Source organism: Sturnira hondurensis, unplaced genomic scaffold (genome assembly GCF_014824575.4).
Source record: "Sturnira hondurensis isolate 20B ecotype Veracruz unplaced genomic scaffold, ASM1482457v3 Scaffold0024385, whole genome shotgun sequence".
NCBI lineage: Eukaryota > Metazoa > Chordata > Mammalia > Chiroptera > Phyllostomidae > Sturnira > Sturnira hondurensis.
Genome location: NW_028097016.1, coordinates 1,879,136 through 1,901,582, shown reverse-complemented (window position 1 = coordinate 1,901,582; position 22,447 = coordinate 1,879,136). Strand labels below are relative to the sequence as shown.

General features: G+C 58.8%; 2 protein-coding genes across 6 annotated transcripts in view; one reads left to right on the top strand and one right to left on the bottom strand.

The window, feature by feature from the left end:
- Positions 1-2,246, top strand: part of GDPD4 (glycerophosphodiester phosphodiesterase domain containing 4) — a 29,786-nt gene extending 27,540 nt beyond the window's left edge. Inside the window, exon 6 of the mRNA XM_037038435.1 lies at positions 1,502-2,246. Coding sequence (XP_036894330.1) covers positions 1,502-1,809 — 308 coding nt within the window. The 3' untranslated portion in view covers positions 1,810-2,246. The remainder of the gene's footprint in view (positions 1-1,501) is intronic.
- Positions 2,247-3,532: 1,286 nt separating this feature from the next.
- Positions 3,533-22,447, bottom strand: part of MYO7A (myosin VIIA) — a 78,964-nt gene continuing 60,049 nt past the window's right edge. For 3 of the 5 annotated variants that reach the window (XM_037038385.1, XM_037038386.1, XM_037038383.1), the window contains 18 exons: positions 22,145-22,315; positions 20,846-20,963; positions 20,024-20,150; positions 18,731-19,014; positions 17,681-17,871; positions 16,922-17,046; positions 16,145-16,302; positions 15,056-15,209; positions 13,718-13,873; positions 13,094-13,199; positions 11,888-12,001; positions 10,874-10,961; positions 10,600-10,706; positions 7,441-7,626; positions 6,882-6,998; positions 5,753-5,836; positions 4,774-4,893; positions 3,533-4,185 (listed from right to left, as the gene is read on the bottom strand). In XM_037038385.1, the coding sequence (XP_036894280.1) occupies positions 4,096-4,185; positions 4,774-4,893; positions 5,753-5,836; positions 6,882-6,998; positions 7,441-7,626; positions 10,600-10,706; positions 10,874-10,961; positions 11,888-12,001; positions 13,094-13,199; positions 13,718-13,873; positions 15,056-15,209; positions 16,145-16,302; positions 16,922-17,046; positions 17,681-17,871; positions 18,731-19,014; positions 20,024-20,150; positions 20,846-20,963; positions 22,145-22,315 (2,496 nt within the window). In that variant the 3' untranslated portion in view covers positions 3,533-4,095. Of the gene's footprint in view, positions 4,186-4,773; positions 4,894-5,752; positions 5,837-6,881; positions 6,999-7,440; positions 7,627-10,599; positions 10,707-10,873; positions 10,962-11,887; positions 12,002-13,093; positions 13,200-13,717; positions 13,874-15,055; positions 15,210-16,144; positions 16,303-16,921; positions 17,047-17,680; positions 17,872-18,730; positions 19,015-20,023; positions 20,151-20,845; positions 20,964-22,144; positions 22,316-22,447 lie in introns of those variants that run through there. The other 2 variants (XM_037038384.1, XM_037038388.1) reach the window with 2 other exon arrangements.

Here is a 22,447-nt window from a genome sequence, read left to right as displayed (position 1 = left end):
CCATTTATGATAAAAGTTCTGAGCAAACTAGGAATAGGGATTGAACTTCCTTAATCTGATAAAAGATATTTATTAAAAAAATCTAATGCCAGTATCATTTTTAACGGTGACACAATGAGTCTTCTCCCTGCAAGGTCAGAAGTGAGGCCAGGCCATCTGCTCTCACAGCAACTCCTCAGCGCCGGCTGGAGAGCACAGGCGGTCTAACAAGACAAATGGCAGGTGTTACGGGACAAATGCAACTCCTGATCTGCAGTCATGATTATGTACATTAAATATTCTAACGAATCAAACAATCCACCTGCTGGAAGTAGTAAGTGGGTTAAGCAATGTCTTGGGATACAGGGTCCACACACAGAAAAATCAGCCGTGCACATATCTATATATTAGCCCTGAGTGACTAGAAACCTTAAACAATTTTCAGTGATATTTACAACAGCATAAAAACTAAAAACTACAAATGTTTACTGGGAGAGAGAAGACCCAGATAAATGGAGCAATACACCACATTCATGATTTAGAAACCTGGTATCATAGGTGATTGTTCTAAAATCCGGTTCACCTAAAATTCAACTCAAGAGCCATGAAATCTCTCCCTCCTCCCGTGAGGCGGACGGAAGATGAGGATCATGTGCGGGCCTGTTTCCCCGGGACTGAAATTACATTCAGGGTGAAATAAAAGAGTTCTGGCCTTACTGCTTTGGATTCTTGCTTTCTTCTGGATTTTGGCCCCGCAGTTCCTCCCCATGTTATAAATTATTTTTTCAAAAGATATATATATATATATGGAGGGGGGGAAGGGAGAAAGAGAGGGAGAGACACATCAATGTGTGGTTGCCTCTCGTGTGCCCCCTACTGGGGACCTGGCCTGCAACCCAGGCATGTGCCCTGACTGGGAATCGAACTGGCGACCCTTTGGTTCACAGGCCGGCACTCAATCCACTGAGCCACACCAGCCAGGTCCCCATATTATAAATTCTTACACGATTTTAAGATGTTTTCTTGGTTTTGTACATTATCCAGTTTTTAGTCTTTAGTAAGAGTTAAGTTCCTAGCTCTGTTGCTAGACCGAGTCTCCACCATCTATTTGTCCTATTTGTCTATTTGTCAGTCAGTTAGATAAAAATTACTGTGCAGCAGCACTGTGTATGTAGTGGCAAGCAAAGACAAAGTCTCTGCCGTGAAAAGCTCCTATTCTAATAGAGGAGTGTTTATTTTTTTAGAGTAACATTTTGTGAAATGCATGAACTTTAAGAAAATGTCGGTCTCTGTCTTCTGAGGGCTTCCGTGGGGAGCCAGAACCTCACACAACAGACTCAGCACTGTGCTGACCTGGTGGACAAAGCCGCACAGATCTGCACCTGAGACGGTGGGGAGGGACTGCCATTTTAAAGATGACCAGGACCACACACATGACCAGCAAAGACCAGAACGGTGCCATTTGAAGAATCTGTTGAATCTCTTTATGTGTTTGGTTTTTGTTGTCTTTTCTTTCCCATAGATGTTGAGAGTATAAGCCTCGAAAGGAGAAAAAGTGAGAAAGGAGAAGCTTTGAATGTGCCCCTAGAACCTGCCTCCCAGTTGAGGGCAGGCCCCCAGAATCTGGCAGCCCCTTCTGCAGGTCTAACTGGCCCCAGGAAGAAAGACAGCAAAGCAAGGCTGGTCCAGGAAACCACCACACCACCAATGCCTACAGACGACTTTACACAACAGGTGCCCACCGAGGAGGCCTTTGAGCCCACCCAAGGACCCACCTATGAGGCCAACACCGAGGCCACCGTCCAACCTGCAGTGCCTGACAGCAAATGAACCGCGATTTCCCTCCATGGAGGTCCCTCATCCTGGAACAGAACTCGAAAGACCCCCGCCCCCCACTATGGAATCCTCCCAAAAAGCCTATTTTATGATGTTTTCCACCATATCTGGCATGCCCTGCCCTTCTCCTTTGGGCTGTCTTCAAAGAATTAGCCACATCTTACTCTTCCTCTCTGTGCCTCTGGGCAGGCCTGGGCAGGCAGGGAGTGCAGGAGAGCGCTGAGGCTCAGGAGCACGCTCTTGTCGAGCCTCTTTATGTAAGATGCAGTTCCAGCGCACAGGCAGGGAAAACCAGCCGTCGTGGTCTTGGAGCTGGAGCTTGTTCTCTGGGTGATACAGGGTCTGACTCATCCTAACCCCTCACAGTACCCGCTGCTAACGGGGCGGCCGTGGTCAACGTCAGCATGTAAATAAAGGCAGGCTTTCAGGAATGCAGAGGTGGATGCTGTGTTCTTCGGACCCTTCTGTGATGACAGGCTGACAAAGACTATGAGATGAGTGTACAGGTAATGCTGTCCTGAGCCAGAAAATCAGAGGTGGCGTGCGCATGACTTGGGGGCAAGGACTGTATCCCTCGTGCACTTTCTGTGGTCTGGTGTGAAGGGGGCTGTTTCCTAATAGCTTTCTGTTGGCTGACTCACCAGTGGAATATTCGATGGGCATAATCCTGAGCCCACCCGATGACCTTTGGACTTGAAGGGAAACCAAAGCCCAAACAAGCCTCTGAAGCCCCTTCTGCTGGTAGATCAATGGTAGAAGCAGTGAACTGAGTTCCACTCGGTGACCACCACCTATTCACAGTTCCTGTCTGGGCCTCAGTATCCCCATCTGTATATATGCTGGTGGAGGAGGGCAGACCACTGCAGTGCCTTCCTCCTGGCTCGGATTTATCCTGGGCTGACTGAGGAGTCACGTAACCATTGGGGACAAACGGGGAGGTCTTGGACAGCCACGTGGTCATCCCAGAGTGGGGCTTCCTGGTTTGGGGGCTCCATTTCTACCACCAGCCCCTCCCCTCCCACAGACAGCTGGGGAAAATAGGACTAGTGCCCCCTGTGGGGACTAGTGTGGGGTGGCTGGGCACCCAGACACGTGGGGGTGTGAGGGCGAGCAGGGCTTGGCTCCACTGAGCATCAGGGGGACCCTGAGGCAGGTCACAAGCATACCCACTTTGAGGGGATTCTCCACTGTCACTTCTCTAGGCACTTATCCCAGCCACTGCCCCAAATCACACCTTCCCTGTCTGTAGCCCCCTCCCCAGACCTGCCCAGGTCACAGCCCAACTTGGTTGTCCCATCCTGGTCACACAGTAACATTTTACAGGCACCCACTGGACGTAAGGATTTAGCCCAAGGCAGCATTGTTCTCAGGGTTCTCGGTGGTTTCTTGATGAACCATGGAGCTATTTCAGGCAGGAGGCAAGGGCCCCTCTGGCTCCACCGGCCCCAGTTAAGGCTCAGAAGCCGATCCCCAGCCCACACACACTTAGCTCCTCACCTCCCAGGCTGCTGTCCAGCGCTTCTCTGCAACCTGTAAGTCCCTTTCACGCACACCTTGGGCTCAGGCACTCCTGTCCCCAAACCCAGACCAGCTCAGCCCTGCACACACAGACCAAGGAGAGAGTTACACAGGCCACACACGCACACACACACAGGGCCCTGTCCCTACCTACTCTCTCCCCTCTCCTCCCATTCCCCCAACAAAGACATTCCAGGGCCAGAGGGTGGAACACGTGCTTTATGTCCTGAGGTGACCAGGAAAGCGGGGGCTCTGCACTCACACCGCAGTGTGTAAAAGTGGTCTGTCTGCTTCACCCCAGCTGAGGATCCTGGACCTCGGGCAGCTGGAACAGGCCCTTGGGTGTCCGAGTGGTCTTGGTTTGGTTTGGTTGATCCTAGTAGGGAGCTCAAGGTTGTCCTCTTGGTTCCCTGTTCCAGTGGGACAGAGAAAAGCCCAAGGTGGTCACATGGCCGGGCTGGTCTGAGATGAGAAAAGCGTGCAAGGAATGCAGGCTCTTCCAGCCGGGAAGGCCACCACAGGCCAGAACCAAATCCGACCCCAGGGCCTCAGGGGTGGCTGGAGGGGTGTTCTGCGTCCCAGCAAGGCCGCCCATCTGGAAGAAGGGCCAGAGTCCAAACTGGTGCTGTCACTGGTGGCCAGCTGGCCCAGCCTCCCTGCCCAGGTGGCCAAGGCCTTCCCCCAGCTGCAGAGGAAGCTGATGGGCCTGAGCTGGCCACTGCCTGGGGAGAAGGGACAGAGCCAGTGCCACCTCCACAGTGTTCATCTGCCAGTCCTGGAGCCCCGCTGTTTGCTCATGGCCGTGAGCATCTGGCTGATATAGGACGTCAGGAGGTCATCCATCTTGTAGCCCTAGGAACAGTGGCAAGGAGGTAAGCAGGGCACCAAGTGGGACAGGGCCAGCCCACTCAGACCCAGAGCACAGCTTCCCAGGCACCAGGCAGATCCTGGTCCACGGTGGACTCTGCCTACCTCGCTGCACAGCAGTGGGTGGGACTCGTCCCGAGAGGTGTCTCGGGTTCCAAGCTGTTAGAACCCCAGGCCCTAGCTTGTGGGGTCCTCAAGTCCTGGATGCCCTCATCCAAGTGACTCTAAAGGCTCTGCCAGTTGAGCTGTGCCTTAGAAACCAAGCCCAGTCAGGAGGCCTCAATGTGCAATAGTTTTACTGTTGAACTCAGGGGCTGAAGGCTCCCGAGACACCGAAGGCACTCAGACAGTAATTACTGAGGGACGGATTGTTCCTTAGCCTCAGGTTAAGCCCCTGCCCCCAGACCTAAAGCTGGGCCTCAATCTGACCTGACCTTGGCCCCAACCTGACCCTTGATCTGGACCCCAGGCCCTGACTGGCAAACAATCTCATGTTTGCTCCAGGGCCTGGGAGAGTGGCTGAAGCTGCAGGGGAGGCAGGGTGGCCCACCAGGGCCGGAGAAGAGCCCTCACCAGTGACGTCTCACAGAGCAGCTTGCTCCCGCGCACCAGGTTCCCGATGGTGATGTGGAAGTAGGTGTTGCCGCTGCTCCAGTTGGAGATCTTGGTGAACGGGTGAGTGGTCAGGATGTCCTGGGGGCGGGGGGGCAGGAAGTGTGAAGCTGCACAGCCTGGATCCTCTGGCCTCAGTCCCCTCAGCTCCAGCCCACAGACACCACCCACATGATGGGCCTCCAGCCCTTGGAAGAGGAGCAGGAAGGAAGAGGCCGGCTGAGCCATGGAGCTGCTATGGGAGGCAGGTACCTTCCCCCTCCGAGTCTCGGCTGGGACCAGCCAGCGGGGCACCCAAGGGAGTCCAGGAAACTGCTGGGCACATGGGACTGGACATAGAAATGCTGGAACTGAAACTGTGGTCCAGGAGGAAATGGTCCAGGGACAGTTTGAGGAAAGAGACAAGAAGACAGCACCGAACCTTGGGGAACAGAATATGTGTGGTCCCATGGAAGGGTCTGAGAGGAGAGGCCCAGGGAGAGATGAGAAGCACCAGGAAAGTGGGCAGATGAGGCCCAGGGGAAGACGGCGGTCGCTGGCGCCTATCCCAAGGGTCCTGTGCACGTGGTTGGACTGTGCGGCCTGGCACCCTTGGTGAGGGCTGCTCTGGCCCACAAATATGAGCCTCAGCCCCCAGCACAGCCTGCCATCCTGACCAAGGTGGGCAGAGAGCACTCGAGATGGACAGTAGTGTCCGATGATGCTGAAAGGCCAAGTACTACAAAGAGTTCACCGGGCCAAGCGACAAGGTGTTTGTGAGTAACTCTAGAAGAGCCATCATGATGGAGCAGATGAGGCCTTAGGAAGTCGGCAGAGCAGACAGCCTCTCAAGATGTGTGGCCAAGAGGGCGGACGAAGGGAGGCTGGGGGCTGGTGGGGACTCTGGGCGAGGAGCCGACAGAGCAGCCCACCCTGCCTCCCCGACCCAGTCACTGCTCACCTTAGTTCTGGGATCGATGAGGCTGACCCCGTACTTGTTGATGGCAATTAAGAGGATCTCAGGGAAGTTTGGCTCTGTAGTTTGCTAGTAAGGGAAGCCAAAACCATCAGACAGGGGACCAGCACGGGAGGAACTATGTGCATTTGGAGCAGGAATGAAGACCCCCAGCCAGGATTAAGTTGACCCTCCGTCTGCCCCCTGGTGCCAGGGGTGTGGCGGTGCTGGCAGCCCTGCGGTGACTCCACCCAGCCTCCACGCCCCCGCAGCAGCTTCACCCTTCTCCCCTGCCTCTCCAGGAATCTTTACTGTCTCCTCTCTCAGCCCAAATGTCTCATCTTTAAAAGCCCTCCTTGAACCTTACCCTGCTCTAGCTGTCTGTCTACCTCTGTCCCTGGCATGGCCAGCCTTCTGTGAAGGCTTCCCCTCCTTGGCGTGTAGCAGGCCATCCTCAGTCTCCATCCACACCTACCCCCTCATCCTCTCATGCCAGCCTCTCCACTGTTCTCCTGTCCCTGGTCGTGCCCCTCAGACCTGCTCCCCAACCCTGCAGGCAGAGTAGGGTTCTGGCCCCATCACTCTTGCTCAGAACCCTCTGGGGCTGACCAACACCTGCAGGAGAAACTCCCACCTGCTCACCCACCTGCCTCTCACCACAGCCGGCTCTCCCCACACCCTATGCCTAGCCACATGTAACCACTTGCTCTTTGTGCCCACGCCTGAGCCCTCACAGCTCGTGGGCCATGCTCACACTGGCTGCCAGGAGCGTCTGCCCCCCACCACCACCCCATCTCCCTGCAAAGCTCAGGTGCTGCCTCCTCCAGGAAGCCCCCTCAACCTTCACAGTCTGAGTAGGCATCCCTGCCTGTGCCACCTTAATGAGAGGTCCCCGCAGACGACCCTCCATGCTCCTAGCCTGTTTGCACTCCTGCCCCACCTGCCGGGCTGAGCGCTGGCCCCTGCATGTCCCAGGACAGAGTCCGGGGCTCTGGGCTCGGCCGAGTCACCCAGCGGAGACCTGGCTGAGGCATTTCCCTCCTTCCCTTGCCCACCACCCCGGGAGGATCTCTATGTCCTCTCGTCCCCCCTCCTCGCCTCCTTCCTCCTCTCTGAGAATCAGCCCTCAACGTACCTTCACCTCGAAAAAGGCGGAGCCAAAGGTGGGCCACTTGAAGATGAGCTTCAGGAAGGCCAGCTTGGCCTCCTCCTTGGACTTGCCCGAGTGCTTGTTGAAGTAGGCGACGATGGACTGCGGAGGGCGTGGGTCAGAGGCCTCTCCCCACCCCTCCACCCCGTCCACTCTGTCAGCAGCTGTCACGGGCCTTGGAGGGTCAGGCACAGGGTGGGGGTCCTGGCGGCCATGAGGCGTTACCTCCTTTATTCCAATTAATAGACCCTCGCCCTCCCTCCCCTTCCCCACGCAAGCAGGCTGAAGTGTATTAAGTCAAGTCAGGACACCACGGTAACCAGGACACGGCAAATCACTGCCAGTGGCCAGCCGAAAGGATCCTTTGCCTGAAAGACTGCAGACTAAAGCAGGTAGAGAGGGGATGGCAGGGTGGCCTTGTCACGTACAGTGCCACCAGGAGACACTTCCCTGGTCTGTTGGGCAACACCTGCTCCTTTGACCCCTGGGGTGGCCAGAGACCAGTCACAGGGGACCCTGTCCCCACTACCTCCCCCACACTCACCCGCTTCCAGTCGTCAGGGGAGACCTGCCGGATGAGGTCCTGGGGCACCAGTTCCCGTAGCATCTTTGGGATACTGGGGAAGTAGGACTTGTCCTCCTCGAACTTGACCCTGTAGATCAGCGCCCCCAGCTGCAGCACCTCCTCCCGAGTGCACTTGTGGTACCCTCGGAGATACTTGGGCAGCTCCTGCCAGAGACAGAGCAGACCACAGGCAGGGAGGGACTTGGAGGAGGTGGGCTCCTTCCCTACCACCCTGAGGCCAGGTCTATGCCTCATCCCCCGTGGGGCCCACCCGATTCTCCAACCCCCGCTGACTCTGCTCCTCAAGGGAGATGCTGTCGCACAGGGAGACAGCAACTGTGGCTGCACAGAGCCAGCACGCGGCAGTTCAAAAACGGAGCTGTTGAGTGAGTATTATGTCATTTCCCCCGTAACAGTGCAGTGGGGTAAGTGGTCCCATGTCAAAAATGGAGACACTCCAAGTGACCAGCTGGTGAGCACTGGCCTTCCGGGCCTGTGCTTCCTCAGAAAGGCCTCCTAGGCTGGCCCCCTTCCACTCTGAGACCTGCTGGTCTCATCAGCAGCACCAGCCCCTCCTCACCTCAAACTTCCAGGCCCAGAACCAGGGAATGGAGGATGAGGCGCTAGTATGCTAACTCGAAAGCCAAGATGAAGCCTCTAAAGGGCCAGCACTGCCCACCGGCTCCCGGAGCCTTACAGCCTCCTTACTCGGAGCACAGGGAAACTGCCCTGCAGATGTGCCACAGACTGGAAAGCTGAGTCGATTATTATCCCCGTTTTTCATCTACTCACTCATAGACTCGCCCACCCTGCGCAGCTGCTACCTGTCTGCCCATCCACACCCACTCACCCATCTATCCACCCATCCGCACCGGTTTCCCACCCACTTCTGCATATGCCCACCCTCCCACCCACTCTCCCTCCTACCCGCTTACCCATTCACCCATCCACTCACCAATATCCAATCCATAAATTCATTTATATCCATCCACAGAGTCACCCACTCACCTGTTGACCCATCCACCAAGCCAACAAATATGTATTGAGCATCTATGAGCCAAACCATTTAAGCAACAATGTGCACCCTCCTCGCTCTCATGGAACTTGTAGTCAAGACAAGAACAGACAGTAACCATCACACCAAACCAAGGTGCACATCCAGTCTCTGAGTTGTTTGGAGCTGTGAGAACATAAGGCAAGTGAGCCAATACAGTCTTGGGGACAGGAAAGACTTCTCTTATAGGACAATGATTGATGGAAAACTGTATAGAACTTCCACAAAAAATAAAAAACAGAGCTGCCTTATGACCCAGTAATTTCACTTCTGGGAATACATCCAAAGAGACCCAAAACATTAATCCGAAAGAACATAAGCACCCGTGTTCATTGCAGCATTATTTACAATTGCCAAGATATGGAAGCAGCCCGAGTGTCCATCAATAAACAAGTGGATAAAAAAGCAGTGGTACATATACACACGATGGAATACTACTTGGCTATAAAAAAGAACAAAATCTTTCTATTTGCGATAGCATGGATGGGCCTAAGAGGCATTATGCAGAATGAAATAGTCAAAGAAAGACAAATACCATATGATCTCGCTTATATGTGGAACCTAAAGAACAACATAAATGAACAAACAAAACAGAAACAGACTCAGACAGAGAACAGACCGATGGCTGCCAGGGGGAAGGGGAAGGCTGGGAAAGGGGAAGGACTGGGAAAACAGGAGAAGGGGTGGAGAAGTACCAACTGGCAGTCACAGAACAGGAGCGGGGTGCAGAGTACGGCACAGGGAACAGTCGGTAATATGGTAGTGACCACGCACGGTGCCAGGTGGGGCACTGAAAATACCGGGGGGGACTGACGGCCTAACCACTAGGCTATATAGGCTTGAAATGAATACAAAATGATATTAAATGTAAACTGTAATTTTTTAAAAAGAGATAAGATGACTGAATTCACACCTAAAAGCTCAGTAGGTGAGGAGGGAAAGAACTGAAAGAGGAGCATCTCAGAAGAGAGCGCGTGGCAGGAGCCCTGTGATGAACTGGAGATTGAGACAGTGAGGCTGCAATGAGCAGGGTGACGGACGCTGGGGGCCAGACGGGCAGCGGAGCAGGCAGGGGCCCTGTGCAGGGCCTCCGGCAGGATCTGCAGTTGTCCCCTCAGAGCACCGGTGGCCCACCAATGGGGGCCAGGAAGCATGGTGACCCTACCGTGGGGACGGATTGAGGGGGGCAGAGATGGACCGGGGAGGTCAAAGGAAAGGTGACGACAGGCTCCATCCAGAGGAGAGGAGATGGCGGACTGACCCACATGGGTAGGAGGCAGGGGAGAGGAAGATGTCAAGGCTGCCCCATGGAAACTGGTGGTAGACGGAGCTGCTTACTAAATGGGCCATGTGGTGTGAGGATGGGCGGTGTGGGGAGAGGCAGAGCCCAGAGTTCAGTGAGGGTGGCCCTCTGACTCCAGGTCAAGGTCCTCACCACCACAGCAGCTGCGATCCCGGCGCCCCTACCCTGCCCAGCACCCTGGTTTCTCTCTCCCACAGATGGTACACTGGGTTCCCCCAGAAAGATCACTGCGCTGACAAATAAAGAAGACCTGGAACCGAACCCAGTTCCATCAGCCCTGTGACCCCAATTATACCACCTGAACTCTCTCTCTCAGTTCCTCCCTCTGTAAAATGAGAACGACATGCCTATTTCTTGGGGCTTGTTGGGAAGACAGAATGAGGGAAGACCCCCCAGACACATAACAGAGGCTCCACAGGTGACACTTCTACCTCCTGCCCCTGCGGACACCTGCCTGTGCTGGAACACACTGACTGAGGCCTCCCACACGCGGAGCGGCAGAGTCTCGGACTCAGAGGACGGGCCTCACCAAGGGAGGGGCCTGCACAGATGGGGGTGGGAGCTCAGGAGACACTGCCGAGCCCCCAGGGCTGGAGGGTGGAAAGGAGAAGGATCTGAGGCTGGGGCTGGACTACCACCCCACTGGAGGGTGGGGGCACAACAGGAACCTCTTCAAGGCTCGGCTGTTGCTGGCCTGCCCCAGTGAGGCGAGCAGACCCCTGCACTCGCAAGAGGCCGAGACACAGGGAGGGAACAGAGGCAGAGGTGCAGGGCGGCTCACCTGGTAATAGTGGAAGATGGAATCAGCCATGGGGTCCTTCCCCGGCACCGTGGTGGTCCACAGCTTCTTCATGAAGAACACCTGGTAGGTGAGCGAGGGCACAATTCCTGTGGCAGAGGGCAGCCGTACTGTCACCCAGAGGGTCCCTGCACAAAGGCGTGCCCAGCACCGGCCCCGCCCCAGAGGAGGCCCTAGCTCGGTCTGCCCAGGCAGGCCTCGTGGCACGGCCCCTGTTCCAGGCCTCAGAGCATCCCAGGCCCCAGCCGCACGTTACCGTCCTTGACGGGCCGCGCTTTCTTTATCCAGTCTGTCAGGTGCCGCACGAAGTCGAAGAAGAAGTCATTCTCAGGCACGCTGATGACCTAAGGATGTGGCCATTCCAGTCCCGGTTTCAGTTCGAGCAGCACTGAGTTTTCTGGCTTCCCCACCCCAGGACCTCCTGGCGGCCCCTTCTCCAGAAAGACTCGCTGGCAGCCAGAAGGGGTGTCCACGGGCCAGCTGCACCCTCCCCCAACTGGACTGTGCATGTGGAGTGTCTCAGCACACAGCCTGCCACTCCATTCTGTCAGCACAGACCTGCTGAGCACTGCCCACGGCCCCGGGGGAAAGGCCGAGACCAAGGCCCAGTCCCTGGACAGTTCCCAGCATCCACATCCTGCTCCTCCCACGGCTCTGAGCCACGCTGGGTTGAGGACCTCACTGAGGTCACCTCTGCGTCCCCCACATCTCACACAGGAAGTGAGGAGGCGGCACGGGTGCATGGGGAACTGGGAGCAAATAGCAAGAGGGATCCCCTGATCGGCCTGAGCTGGTCAGGAGGTCTTCCCATGGGCAGGGGCTTCACCCTGAGCCTTTGACTCTGGGGACAGAGGTGGGACAGGGTAGTGAGAGATGGTGGCAGGGGCTGCAGTTTGCAGTCTGACCCACCTAGTTCTCAGTCCCTTCTGTGTGACCTTGGATAAATTATTTAACCTTTCAAAGCAGAGGTTTCGGGATCTATTAGGTGAGAATGATCACTCCTCCTTCAAGGGTTAAGTGGCCTCCGGATGGCCACCGAGGGATAGTCAGATCACAGCTGGGAGGTGTGTGTGTGGGAGGGCTGAGGGGCCTGGGGTGAGGCCACCTCCTTGTGCCGTGCCACTCGTAGGAGAAGAGAGCCGCACACAAGGGCGACTCTTCCTCTCTCGCCTCCCACCCCCACCCCTGCTGCCCTCACCACCTCCCCCCCCCACTGCTTCGGCTCCAGCAAATTTCCCAGCACACAGACCAACAGCAGAGAACCACCCACCTTGTCTGCAATTTTGACAAAGAGGCTGAATCCCTCAGAGGACTTGAGGAGCAGCCTGGCCGCGATGTTCTGGCAGAAGTCCTTGGCCTTAGTGCTGGACTCGACCTCGAAGGCCTAGGGCATGGGACGGTGCGGGGCTCACTGGCTCTGGCAGGGCCCCTCACACAGCTCTGGCCATGCATCCAGCTAGACTGACCCCCTCCTATGCAAGACGCCTCCTCGGAGGCGGCTCCCCGTGGGTCCAGAGCTAGGCATAACACTTAAGAAACGCAAAAGGCAACTGCTGTCTGGGTCTTCCCAGATCACGTCTTCCCAGCCCTGCAAGCGCACTCGGCCTTGGCCTCCAGGTGCCGGGTCTGTCTGTACAAGCACAAGTGCTGCAGAGGCCCAGGGAGCACGGACGGATGGCACTCGAGGTGACTGGAAGGAGAGGGGCCGAGAAAGAGGACAGCAACTTCTAGAAAGGGGAAGAGGACAAAGGAGGGGGAAGCAGCCCAGACTGGGCTGGGAGGGCTGGGGGCTCTGGGGAAGTTTACATGGAGGGAGCGGTGGGATGGGGGCCTCTGTGGAACTTTCCACTGGAGGGAACAGGAAAGGGCCTTAGCCCGTTTTTCTGTCATTTCTGAGTCTCCAGTCTCTAGGCACGTTTTAAAACTGCTTTCAAACTGACGGTTTGGGTGTTGGACTCATCCACCTGAGCGAGAAGGTGCTGAGACGGGTACGGAGTGGTGATCAGGAGGCAGCCTGACCGAGTGGGAGGGACAGCAGGGCAACAGGACCTTTGGACAAGGGGACCGAGGTGGCGGGAACCGCCCCGCCCTGACCAGGTCAGGGGAGGGGAGGAAGGACGGGGTCTGGGGAAAGCAGGCTCGGGGCAGCAGGGTAGGTAGGGCTGGGGCTGGGGGCAGGCGGGCTGCGCCCCAAAACAGAGCCTGCACAGGGGGCAGCACCAGTGCAGGGCTCCACTCAGAGGGAGGAAGCAGTTGGTTCCCAGGCAGAGGCTCTGCAGGGTTGGGGAGGACCTGCCCACAGGGACGCAGGGTTGGACGGGGAACCCAAGGGCTCCCGACTCAGGGAGTCTGTGGCCCCTCCGCTGAGCCCCGACCCCACAGAGGAGCAGGAGGACGAGGCGTCAGGGCTGTGCCCTGTGTCCCTGAGGGGCTGGAGTTTCAGATGCTCCTGGATCAAGAAGCCAGTGGCCCTCACCTCGTCAGTGTCGTCGGGAAAGTAGACCTTGTGGAATATCTGGGTGGTTTTGTGCTGGATGGCCTCCACCTCCACCAGGTGCGGCGGGTACTTCCGGGACCCGTTTCTAAAAACCAGGGGGCAGAGGGGGCAAAGTCAGGGAGCAGCGGGTTCATGAGGTGAGGAACGGAGGGAAATTTGGAGACAGAATACCCCGCTTCTATTCCCTGTCCATCACTTCCTACCAGGTGCCAGTCACTCGACCTCTGAGAGCCCCCAGGTGCCTGTCTGTACACTGGGATGGCAACAGCACCCACCACGTAGGGCGGTGGAGGGGGCCAGGCAAAGTGAAGGACGAGAGTAGGCTTTCCGCATTCAGTCGTGCGGCTGGCGTCTGCCTCCCTGATAGACTTGAACCTGCGACCAGGCCTGTCTGAGCAACCTGACACTTAGTGTTCAGAACGGGCACTGAGTGCTGCGACCGTTGTCGAGCTGGCAGCGAGGGGACCCTGGGGACGGTCCCAACTGCTGTGCCTGCATGTCCTCCGCCCCCAGGGACTCGTCCCACAGGCCTGGGGTGGCCGGGGGCCCGACTCAGTGCTGGCCCGGCCTGTGCCTGCTGCCCCCGGCCCTCGGGCGCTGTACCTCAGGGCCTTCTGCAGCCGCTGCAGGCAGTCGATGGCCAGCGGGCAGTGCTTGCGGGACTGCAGGAAGCGCTGCACGTGGGGCAGCAGGATGTTGCTCGGGGGGAAGAGGCCCGTGCACAGCCAGAGCAGCTCCCAGCCCCGCTCCTCACTGTACCTGCAGGGAGAGGCGGGTGTCCGGCGGGGGTGCCTCGGGCCAACCCCGGGGGTCTGAGCACCACCCGGGGCACACGCCCCCAGCAGTAGCGCATGCCTGGCCTGCCCCCCATCCCTGTCTGAGCACCAACACAGTCACACCTCCCTGACAGCCTGATCCCATCAGTGCTACACAGTGTCGCCAGCCAACCCTCGTGGGGCCAGGCAGTCACCAGCCACATGGAGCTAAGATGCCCCTGCCAGACTGAACGTTGGCTGCGTCACCAAGCACTCTATGTGGTTCAGCTAAGTGTTTTTCCTCAGCAAGACTTTCCTGTGATGGAAGTGGTGTGTAATTTTGATTCTGGCTCTTTAACTCAAGTATTGTTTGAGTAGCACTGAGTCAGACCAGCCCCTGGGCTCCGTCAGGCCTGACAGGAGGAAAGTTTGGAGGGCTTTTTGGAGGAGGTGGCATTTGATCTAGGCTTTGAAGGAAGAGAAAGATTCTGATATGCAGAGGAGGTGGGAGGATTTCCTGGCTGTGGGTGTGGTGCACACACAGGTCTGATGAAGGTCGGAAAGATCTGATGGACGGCTCTTGAGTGAGAGCTGTAGAGAGTGACAGGGCTGGGGAGGGGGCTGGGGCGTGGGCCCAAGGGGGGCTGGCCAGGCTTCTTTCAGGCTGTGAGACCAGCCAAGCCTGACTTCCCACTGCCGCAGTCAGATGGCTCAGCATGGAGAAGATGGTAGGAAGGTGCAACCCTCCGGGACCCAACAACTTCAGCCTGTAAGGGTTTTCAGCTGGAACCTCCAGCTGACAGCTGGCTGGGCCCCAGCCAGGAGGGACATTGGCTCAGGAGCAGACCCGAGGGCATCAGCAGAGTCTGGGCTGGCTGGGGGGCCCAGGGGAGGCTCAGTCAGAGTGGCGGGAAAGTCACGGGAAGCTGTGCCTGCGAAACTTGGAGGGTGGACTTGGAGGGCACAGCCGACACCTCTTGGTTCTTGACCCTCCTTGAGGCGAAGCTAGGACACGAGGGGGTCTCTCTGCTCTGTGTGATGAAGGACTGCTCCCAGGTAGACCCAGCTGCTGCCTCGGGAGGGAGGGAGCTCCTCATCAGTGGGTGCTGGACCTTTGCGATTCCCTTCAGTGTGGGCACTGGGGCTGGGGGCCTGCCCCCTCACCCGCCCATCACCCCAGGCTCACCGGATGTGGTTGTCGGTCAGCTGCTTCAGGATCTGCACATACACCTCGTCCTTGAGAGGCTCGGCCTTCAGGGAGCCCTCGAAGATCTGGTCAGTGAGCTCGTTGACTGAGCGCATCCTCTTGGACGGGTAGTCGCCCATGTACTTGAGCATGGCTGGGGAGCCGTCAAGGAAGGGCTTCGGCCAATGGGGGTTGGGGGGTCGGTGGGGAGGCCCTGGCCAGGACGGAGGCCATGTTCTCCCACAGGGCCTGCCTCAGGGTCCTGTGGCCCTGGGCCTCAGGCCACTCACTTAGGAAATGGACATTATTTTCCCATCCTGCCGTCCTTGCCCACTGCCCACGCTCTCTCAACTCCTCCCACCGCCTCCTTGGGTCCCCAACCCCACATCCAAAATCCTCACAGCCACCAGGATGCACTGTCCAAATCACTAATCGGACTGTGCCACCCCTGCCCAGGGGCTCCCCATGGCACTGGGACACGGTCCAAGCTTCTTAACAGGGCTGGGAAGCCTCTGTGAGTTGTGAACATCATTAAGAGTGCCTTCAGGAATCTGTCCTCCCGCTGTGCTGAATTCCTTAAAACAGCCCTCATCTGTTTTGCCTCAGGATCTTTGTGCATGCAGCTCCCTCTGTCTGAAACATTCCATACCCATCTCCCGTGTGGTCTCAGCCTAAATGCCACTTCCTCCAGGAAGCCCTCCCTGCCTTCCTCTAAGGCTGGATCAGGTCACTGTGCTGCCAACCCCATCATAGCACTGATCCCAGTCAGTATGTCTCCCCTGAGGCCAGGGACTGGGTCTGGTCACCACTGTGTCCCCAGGCCTGCCCCAGCACATGGTACAGCACTGTCAACCAAGTAACAGGGTCAGAAGAGACAGGGGTTGAGGTGGCCCCTTGCACACTGTAAGGTGCCCGGCACATGGGTGCAGCTGCTCCATCAGCATCCCTTCACATCTGCCCAGGACCCCGCTGGGCCCTCAGAAGGAAGTGGGTGTCTGTATAAAAACCCGAGAGGCAGGGGCCGGCCCCACCCTGCGCTGCGGTGCCCTCCCCTGTCGGCCACCCCCTCTGGCTCTCAGGTGTGGATACCAATGAAGGCCATGCAGGCCTCCTGCGAGAGCTCCTCGCTGCCCAGGATCTTCTTGAGCAGCGCCTGCTTGAGCGGCTCCCGCGTGTGGCTCCACAGCCGGTCCTTGCCCCGGGCCTTGGACACCATCACTCGGCTCAGTGTGTGCTTGGGTGGGGGCCTGACACGGCACAGGGCCGGTCAGCTCTGACTGATGCCCACGTCGAGACACACCCCACCAGCCCCGTTTCTGGAGGCCAAGGCAGGGAGCAGGCCCTGTCCTTCCCTGCTGCCCTGTGGCTGGAGGTAAGTGCCAGCCCCGCTGGGCTTTACTTCTCAGCCGGGAAACGAAGTCTCAGGGGCCATGCCCCAGACAGCCCCCTCACCCTCACCAGCCTCCCTGCCCCTGCTCCTCCCACTCTGGCCTTGGCACGTGCTCCACCGAGTCACCCCCTGCAGGGCTCAGCTCAGAGGCCACCTCCTCCAGAAAGCCTCTCCCCTGTCCCCAGCAGCCCTGTCCCAATGCTGAGTGCACAGAACCGCAGCTGTCTGGTTTGTGCCCGGGACTGTGGGTCGTGAGTGCCCAGGCCCTGCCTGGGGTGGGCATGGTCAGGACCCCTTCAATGGAGGGAGGATAAGATGACCCAACACCAGAAGGGCCATCTCGGCAGACAGAAGCTGTCCTCTGGCTGCCCCAAGCCAGGCCCTCCTCAGAAGCAGGGTGGCTTTATGCTGCCCCCAGAGAGAGTTGCAGAAGCCTGCAGCTTGCTGCCCGGGGCTCCCTCCCCTTTCCCTGTCACCTGAAGTAGTCGTAGGAAAACTCCTCCAGCGTGTAGGGCTTGGTGCGCACCTCGGGCTCCGGTGTCCGCAGCTGCAGGAGCCGGATGACGTCCTGCCTCTGGTCGGGCGTCATGGTGACCAGGGCCTAGAGACCGAGGGACAGGGGGCTGGGGTCAGCTCTCTGCCTGGGGCTCCGAGGACCAACATGGCGAAGCCCAAAGCCTTCCAGACCGGGGCCGGGGAGGCTGCTGCTGTGGGGTTACCCGCACCCCATTCTGACCCCGGGAGCCCTTTGGCTCCTTGTGACCTCTGAAGCTCCTGCCGCCTCCATCAAGCTGGACCCAGGACCCGCCCCTCGGTGCCCTGAGTCTGAACCAGGCCGCTCAGTCAGAAAGGCGGGACAAGGCAGGAGGGGGCTGGGAGGGCCAGCCAGGGAACGGGGAGCTGCCTGGCAGAGCCGAGCTCTGAGTCCCGGGAACTGAACTCAGGGGCCCAAAGGAGCAGGCTTGCCGTCCAGTTCTGCCCTCACTGCCCTGTCAGACACAGCGAGCGGGTGTCCCCGCCCTTCCACCCCCTGCCCCTGGGCACTTCCTCACCTGCTGCACTTTCTAGGCCCCTCTCCAGGTTTGAAAGCCCCCTGCAACTTGAAGCTGTGGCCCCCTAGGGCCCCCAGATCATCCTCACGGAAGCTGCAGGCCATGCATTTACTGAGATCCCTTACTCAGACACGGAAAGAAGACAGACAAAGAGGGGTTCAGGAGAGCCCCCCATCCACATACCACAATCTCCCGTGGTGGCAGGGTGACCGTGGGCATGACATACACGCAGTCGGTCGGGAAGTCCCCGCGCTGCTTGGTCCGCTCATTGATGCCGTTGGCCCAGCCTGAGTTCATGACCTGCTCGCCTGTGTCGTGGTCCAGGATGATGAGGTCTCCCTTGGCGAAGCTGAGGAAGCCCGACTCCTCGCCCGCTGGGAGGCACGGTGAGAAGGGTCGCGTGTGGGCAGAGAGAGAGTCTGGGTTGGAATGTCCGTAAGTCCTCCTCACCCTGAAGAACTGTGGCCCCGCCCCACTCCTGACAACCCCCTGGTCCCCCTGCCTCCACCTCACCACAGCCCTCCACACAGACGTGGCCAGCAGGGTGGGCCACACGCCTGCTCAAAGCCTTCCGTGGCTCCCCACTGCCCCAGGAGAAAGCCCACACTCCCTGACATGCCCGTGAGGCCTGTTGTGGGCTGGCCGTCTTGACCTGGCCTTTCACCTTGCTGCTTGCCCCCAGCCCAACCTGCTCCCGCCAAACCAAGCTCCGCAGCTGACAGGCCCGACACCTCCGTCATGCACACACATCTCCCGCCCCGAACCCCAGGCTGCGGGGGCCTCTCTTTCAGCCTTCCCTGGTCACTCTCCTGTCACCGGGACTATCACTGTCTGTTTCTACCCCCTGTCCCCACTGAGGGCAGGCCATTTCCTCTCCGTCATTTCCCCTCTCTGCCCAGGGCCTGGGAGGCTCAGGGGACACTGAGTCAGGGTAGTTGTTACTGCTACCGTCATTTGAAGGCAGCGAGTGTTTGGATAACGCTGAGGAGGACCCCTGATCTCACCTGGAGAAGTGACAGGGGACAGCTACCAAAGACCAGAGGAAGGGAGGGAGGGAGGTGGGGAAGATTCCCCACAGAGCACAGATGGAAGGCACAGCGTCTGGCTGTTTGGTCCAGCTGGAGCCAAGGGTGTCTGGGGCAGGACTGGCAGCTCTGACCACCAGGCCAACCCATGGAGCGCAATCTGCCTACGCCCTGGCTGGTGCCTGGCAGCCTGTGCCACACCACTCACCAGGGTTAGGGTTGTCCTGCAGGGCCACCACGTACTTAGACCTCTTCCGGAGCCCCTCCAGAAAGGTGACCACTAGGTCACGGATGTCCTCGGCGTTGCTGGAGGTGAAGGTATACTCATCTCCCTTGATGGTGGCCAGCGTGAAGCTGGGGGCTGTCAGTTTGGCGCCCCTGCAGGACCAACACGAAGAACAGGGCCCAGACGGGGTCAGTCCTGCCCAGCCCGAGTGAGACGAAGCACAGCCCAGGTCAGAGCAGCCCAGCGAGAGCAAGACACGGCACTCCCTGAAGGAGACCAAGGCCAGCCTAGTCAGGCCCAGCCCAGCCAAAGAGGGCTGGCCTAGCCAGGTCAGACACAGCTCAGCCTGAGCCAGGTGTGGCCCGGCCAAAGCCACACCTGGTCAGAGGGAGGCCTGTGGTGGCCCAGCCCACTTCTCTTTTGCTGTCTAATTCCTACTCACTTTTTAGTCTCTGCCTAGATACCCCTTCCTCCAGGAAGCCTTCCCTGCTCTCCCATAGCCCTTCTTACACTGGTCCTGCTTTAACATAACCTGTTCAATATCCACCTTCCTTCTCGACTGAAGCATCAAAAGGTGGGGAACTACTTCGTCACCACCGCATCCTTTGTGCCTGGCACATGCCTGCTCAGAGCCGGCCATGGCCCAGCCCTGGCCCACATCTGCACAGCCAGGGATGGTCGTACAAGCCCCAGAAGGGGAGGCACTGCTGGGAACCCACCCCACCCTTGCGCTCATGCTCCACACTTCCAGTTCACAAAGAGCTCTCCCACCACATGTTGCATTTCTCACCACAGTTGCTGAAGAGAAAGATCAAGACCCTTTTTAGGGCTGAGGACAAGGAGGCAAGTCCCACCCAAGCCCCTGAGTTTTAAGCCAGGGTCTTTCTATATACATCTTAGCACTGCCTCAGACTGTGCTGGCCACTCATGCCCATCTCAGAACTACCATGAATGTTCTACAAAGGCCCCTGTGAGGCGGTGGGGGGCGCCCTGAGGAGTCTGCACAGTCCCACACACACTGCTCAGTTACACGTGAGCAGGGCAGGCCACTGCACTGCACCTCCGTGATGCCCTCTGTGCAGAGGCGGAGACTCCCCTCAAAGGCCCTGTGACCCGAAGGACAGCCTGAGAGCCCTCTCCTGCCCCAGCTGTCTGTCTGGGTCTCCCTCTACACAGAGCCGACTCAGGACACCGAGCCCCACCTGCTGTGGTCTCTGTGCAGCTGCAACAGCTCCCTGCCCCCCACTGAAGGGAGGTGCAGGGGCTGGGACTAACCTACTGCTGGACACGGCCATGATCTCGGGGAAGGACAGCTCCAGAAGCACCTGCTCCTGCTCGTCCACGAAGTAGACGCCCGTCCAGTTGACGGCCACAATGACATCATTTTTGGGGAGGTTGGGACCTGGGGCAGAGACCGAGGCACTGAGAGAGAAGCCTCCCCGTCCTGGGCCCAGCCCTGCCAAGTCCTCGCAGCTGCCAGGACGGGCAGCGCGTTGATTCCCACTGCACAGAAATGAGACTGAGCCTCAGACGGCACAGCCCGCTGGAAGCCGAAGCCTGGGGGCGGCGGAAGCGGGGTGCTGGGACCAGGACACTGGTGTGAGCCCACATCCCTGGTCTTTGTGCTGCCTTGGACAAGTCCCCGCCCTGCCGCGAGATGGGTGTGGGAGGGCTTGGCCTCCCCCGGGCCCCAAGGTTCCCCGGCCTGACCACTGGCAATTGTGTAAAGCCCGGCACCAGCACGGGGCCTGGCACGGAGCAGGTGCCCCGAAATGACAGCCCGAGGACGGCTGAGCTGATGGCCTGTGGGTTTGTCTCCAAATCCACTCCAGCTTCATGGAGTCTGCCCAGCCTGTGCTCTCGGCCACCCTCTTCTGTAGGTGCCTTACGATCTCAGGGCTTATTCTGTTGCTCAAGCCAGCGTGACGCTGAGACCTACTACGTGCCATGGAGCCCAGCTGGACTGTGCACAGGCCTGGAGTGACCAAGCAGCCCCACAGACAGGAGACGGGGCACCTGTCTCAGGCCATCCCTTCCCCCTGACGTGGGCCAGAGTGAGGAGGGAAAGAGGGGGCGGAGGAAGCAGGGCTGGGGTACCTGAGAATTTGTAGGCTTCGTAAAACCTGGAGAAGAGCAGGGGCCACTTGAAGCGGGCGTAATTGACCACATCCTCCTTGACCTTCTGGGAATCAGTCCTCCTCTGGGCATAAATCCCCTGGAGGACAGATAAGGACGGGGGACAAACAGACGTCACAGGTGCTCTGTCTGGAAATCCAACGCTCCTGTCCCCAGACCGGGAGTGGCGGCAGGGCTGCAGTGCCTCCTGTGCACGGTGGCCTCGCCCCCCACCCACTCATCTCTTACTCCATCGAGAGCAACACCTACTAGGGGAACACAGGTCCCGCCCACAGGGAGCTCCCCATTCCCCAGAGTGACAGAGAAGCCCACAATTCCAGCCAGCACCAGTGCAAGGAATGGACGGGCTTTAGCAGCGGGCGTGAGAGGTGTGACGGGTGTTAGAGAGGAGGTCGCCAAGGACAGAAAGACAGAGGGGTGGGGGAGAACACACATTCTTCTGGAAGGGTGAGAGGGCCTTGGGGGCGAGCCAGGCCTCGCATCAAGGGGTGCAGGGAGCCTTCAGGGAGGAGTGCAGGCTTGTGGGCAGCTCACCAGAGAAGTGAAAGAGCCACATGGAAAGAGGCCATATTGCGAGGGGGTGAGAGGCTGCTAGTCTTCGAAGCCCTCTGGCTACTCGTGTGCAAAGATGATTCTGCTCGTATGCAACCAGGGCCCGGAGGTGGGGAGGCCTGGGGGTCCCCTCCAGTAGCCAGGGTCTCCCACCCCTGCCCAGCAGGCTACCCTGCTCTACTTGGGCAGCCCCTTAGTCTGCAAGGGAGCTACTCAGGGCTGGTTATGGGCCTGGGGCCTCCAACAAGGGGGCTGAGAGGGCCTGGACCTAAAGCTCACCAGGCAGGGGGGGTGGGCCAGAGTTTTCATGGGTGGGGAGGAGAGTGCCCTTCCTAGAAGCTCCCCCTGCATGTACCAATGCTGCTGAGCTGCAGCTCTAATAGGGCCAGCAGGGGGTACCCGGCTGACCCCCCAGGGTGGACGCCCCTGGCCCGTGCCTTCCCTTATGAGGCTGCAGGGCTGGATGTGATCTGTGTCCCTGGAACCCAGGCCAGGACAGATGACAGAAAGATGTGAGTGAACTGATGTTCATGGTGGAGAAAGGCTGCTGGGAAGCAGGAAGTCAAGGGTGCCATCCCGTCCCCCTGCAGCCTGGGGACAGGTGTGCCGGGTGAGGGCTGTGATGCCTTTGTCCAGCTGCTTCCTCCTTGTCCCAGCTCACCAGAGAGCCCCTGCCCCACCCTCCCCCCACCCCGCCCCCGCCCCTACCTTCTTGTGAGCAGCAATGGCCAGATGGGCCCACTTCTCGAGCGTCTTCAGGGGCGTGATCTCGCGGTCGGGGATGTAGGTGGGCACGAGGCTCAGCAGGCGCTCCAGGATCATCTCGGCGCCGTAGTCCACGAAGTACTGCTGGGAGGCCAGCTCGGCCAGGTCGTCCTCCTGAGTTGGGTCAGGAGTGTGAGCGAAGCCCTCACTCCCATCCTCACTCCCACGCCCTCTGGGAAGCCCTTCCAGATGAAGCAGCCCCCACGGCCCGGCTTCCTGCAGCCCCTGGCCTTTGAACCCAGTGCT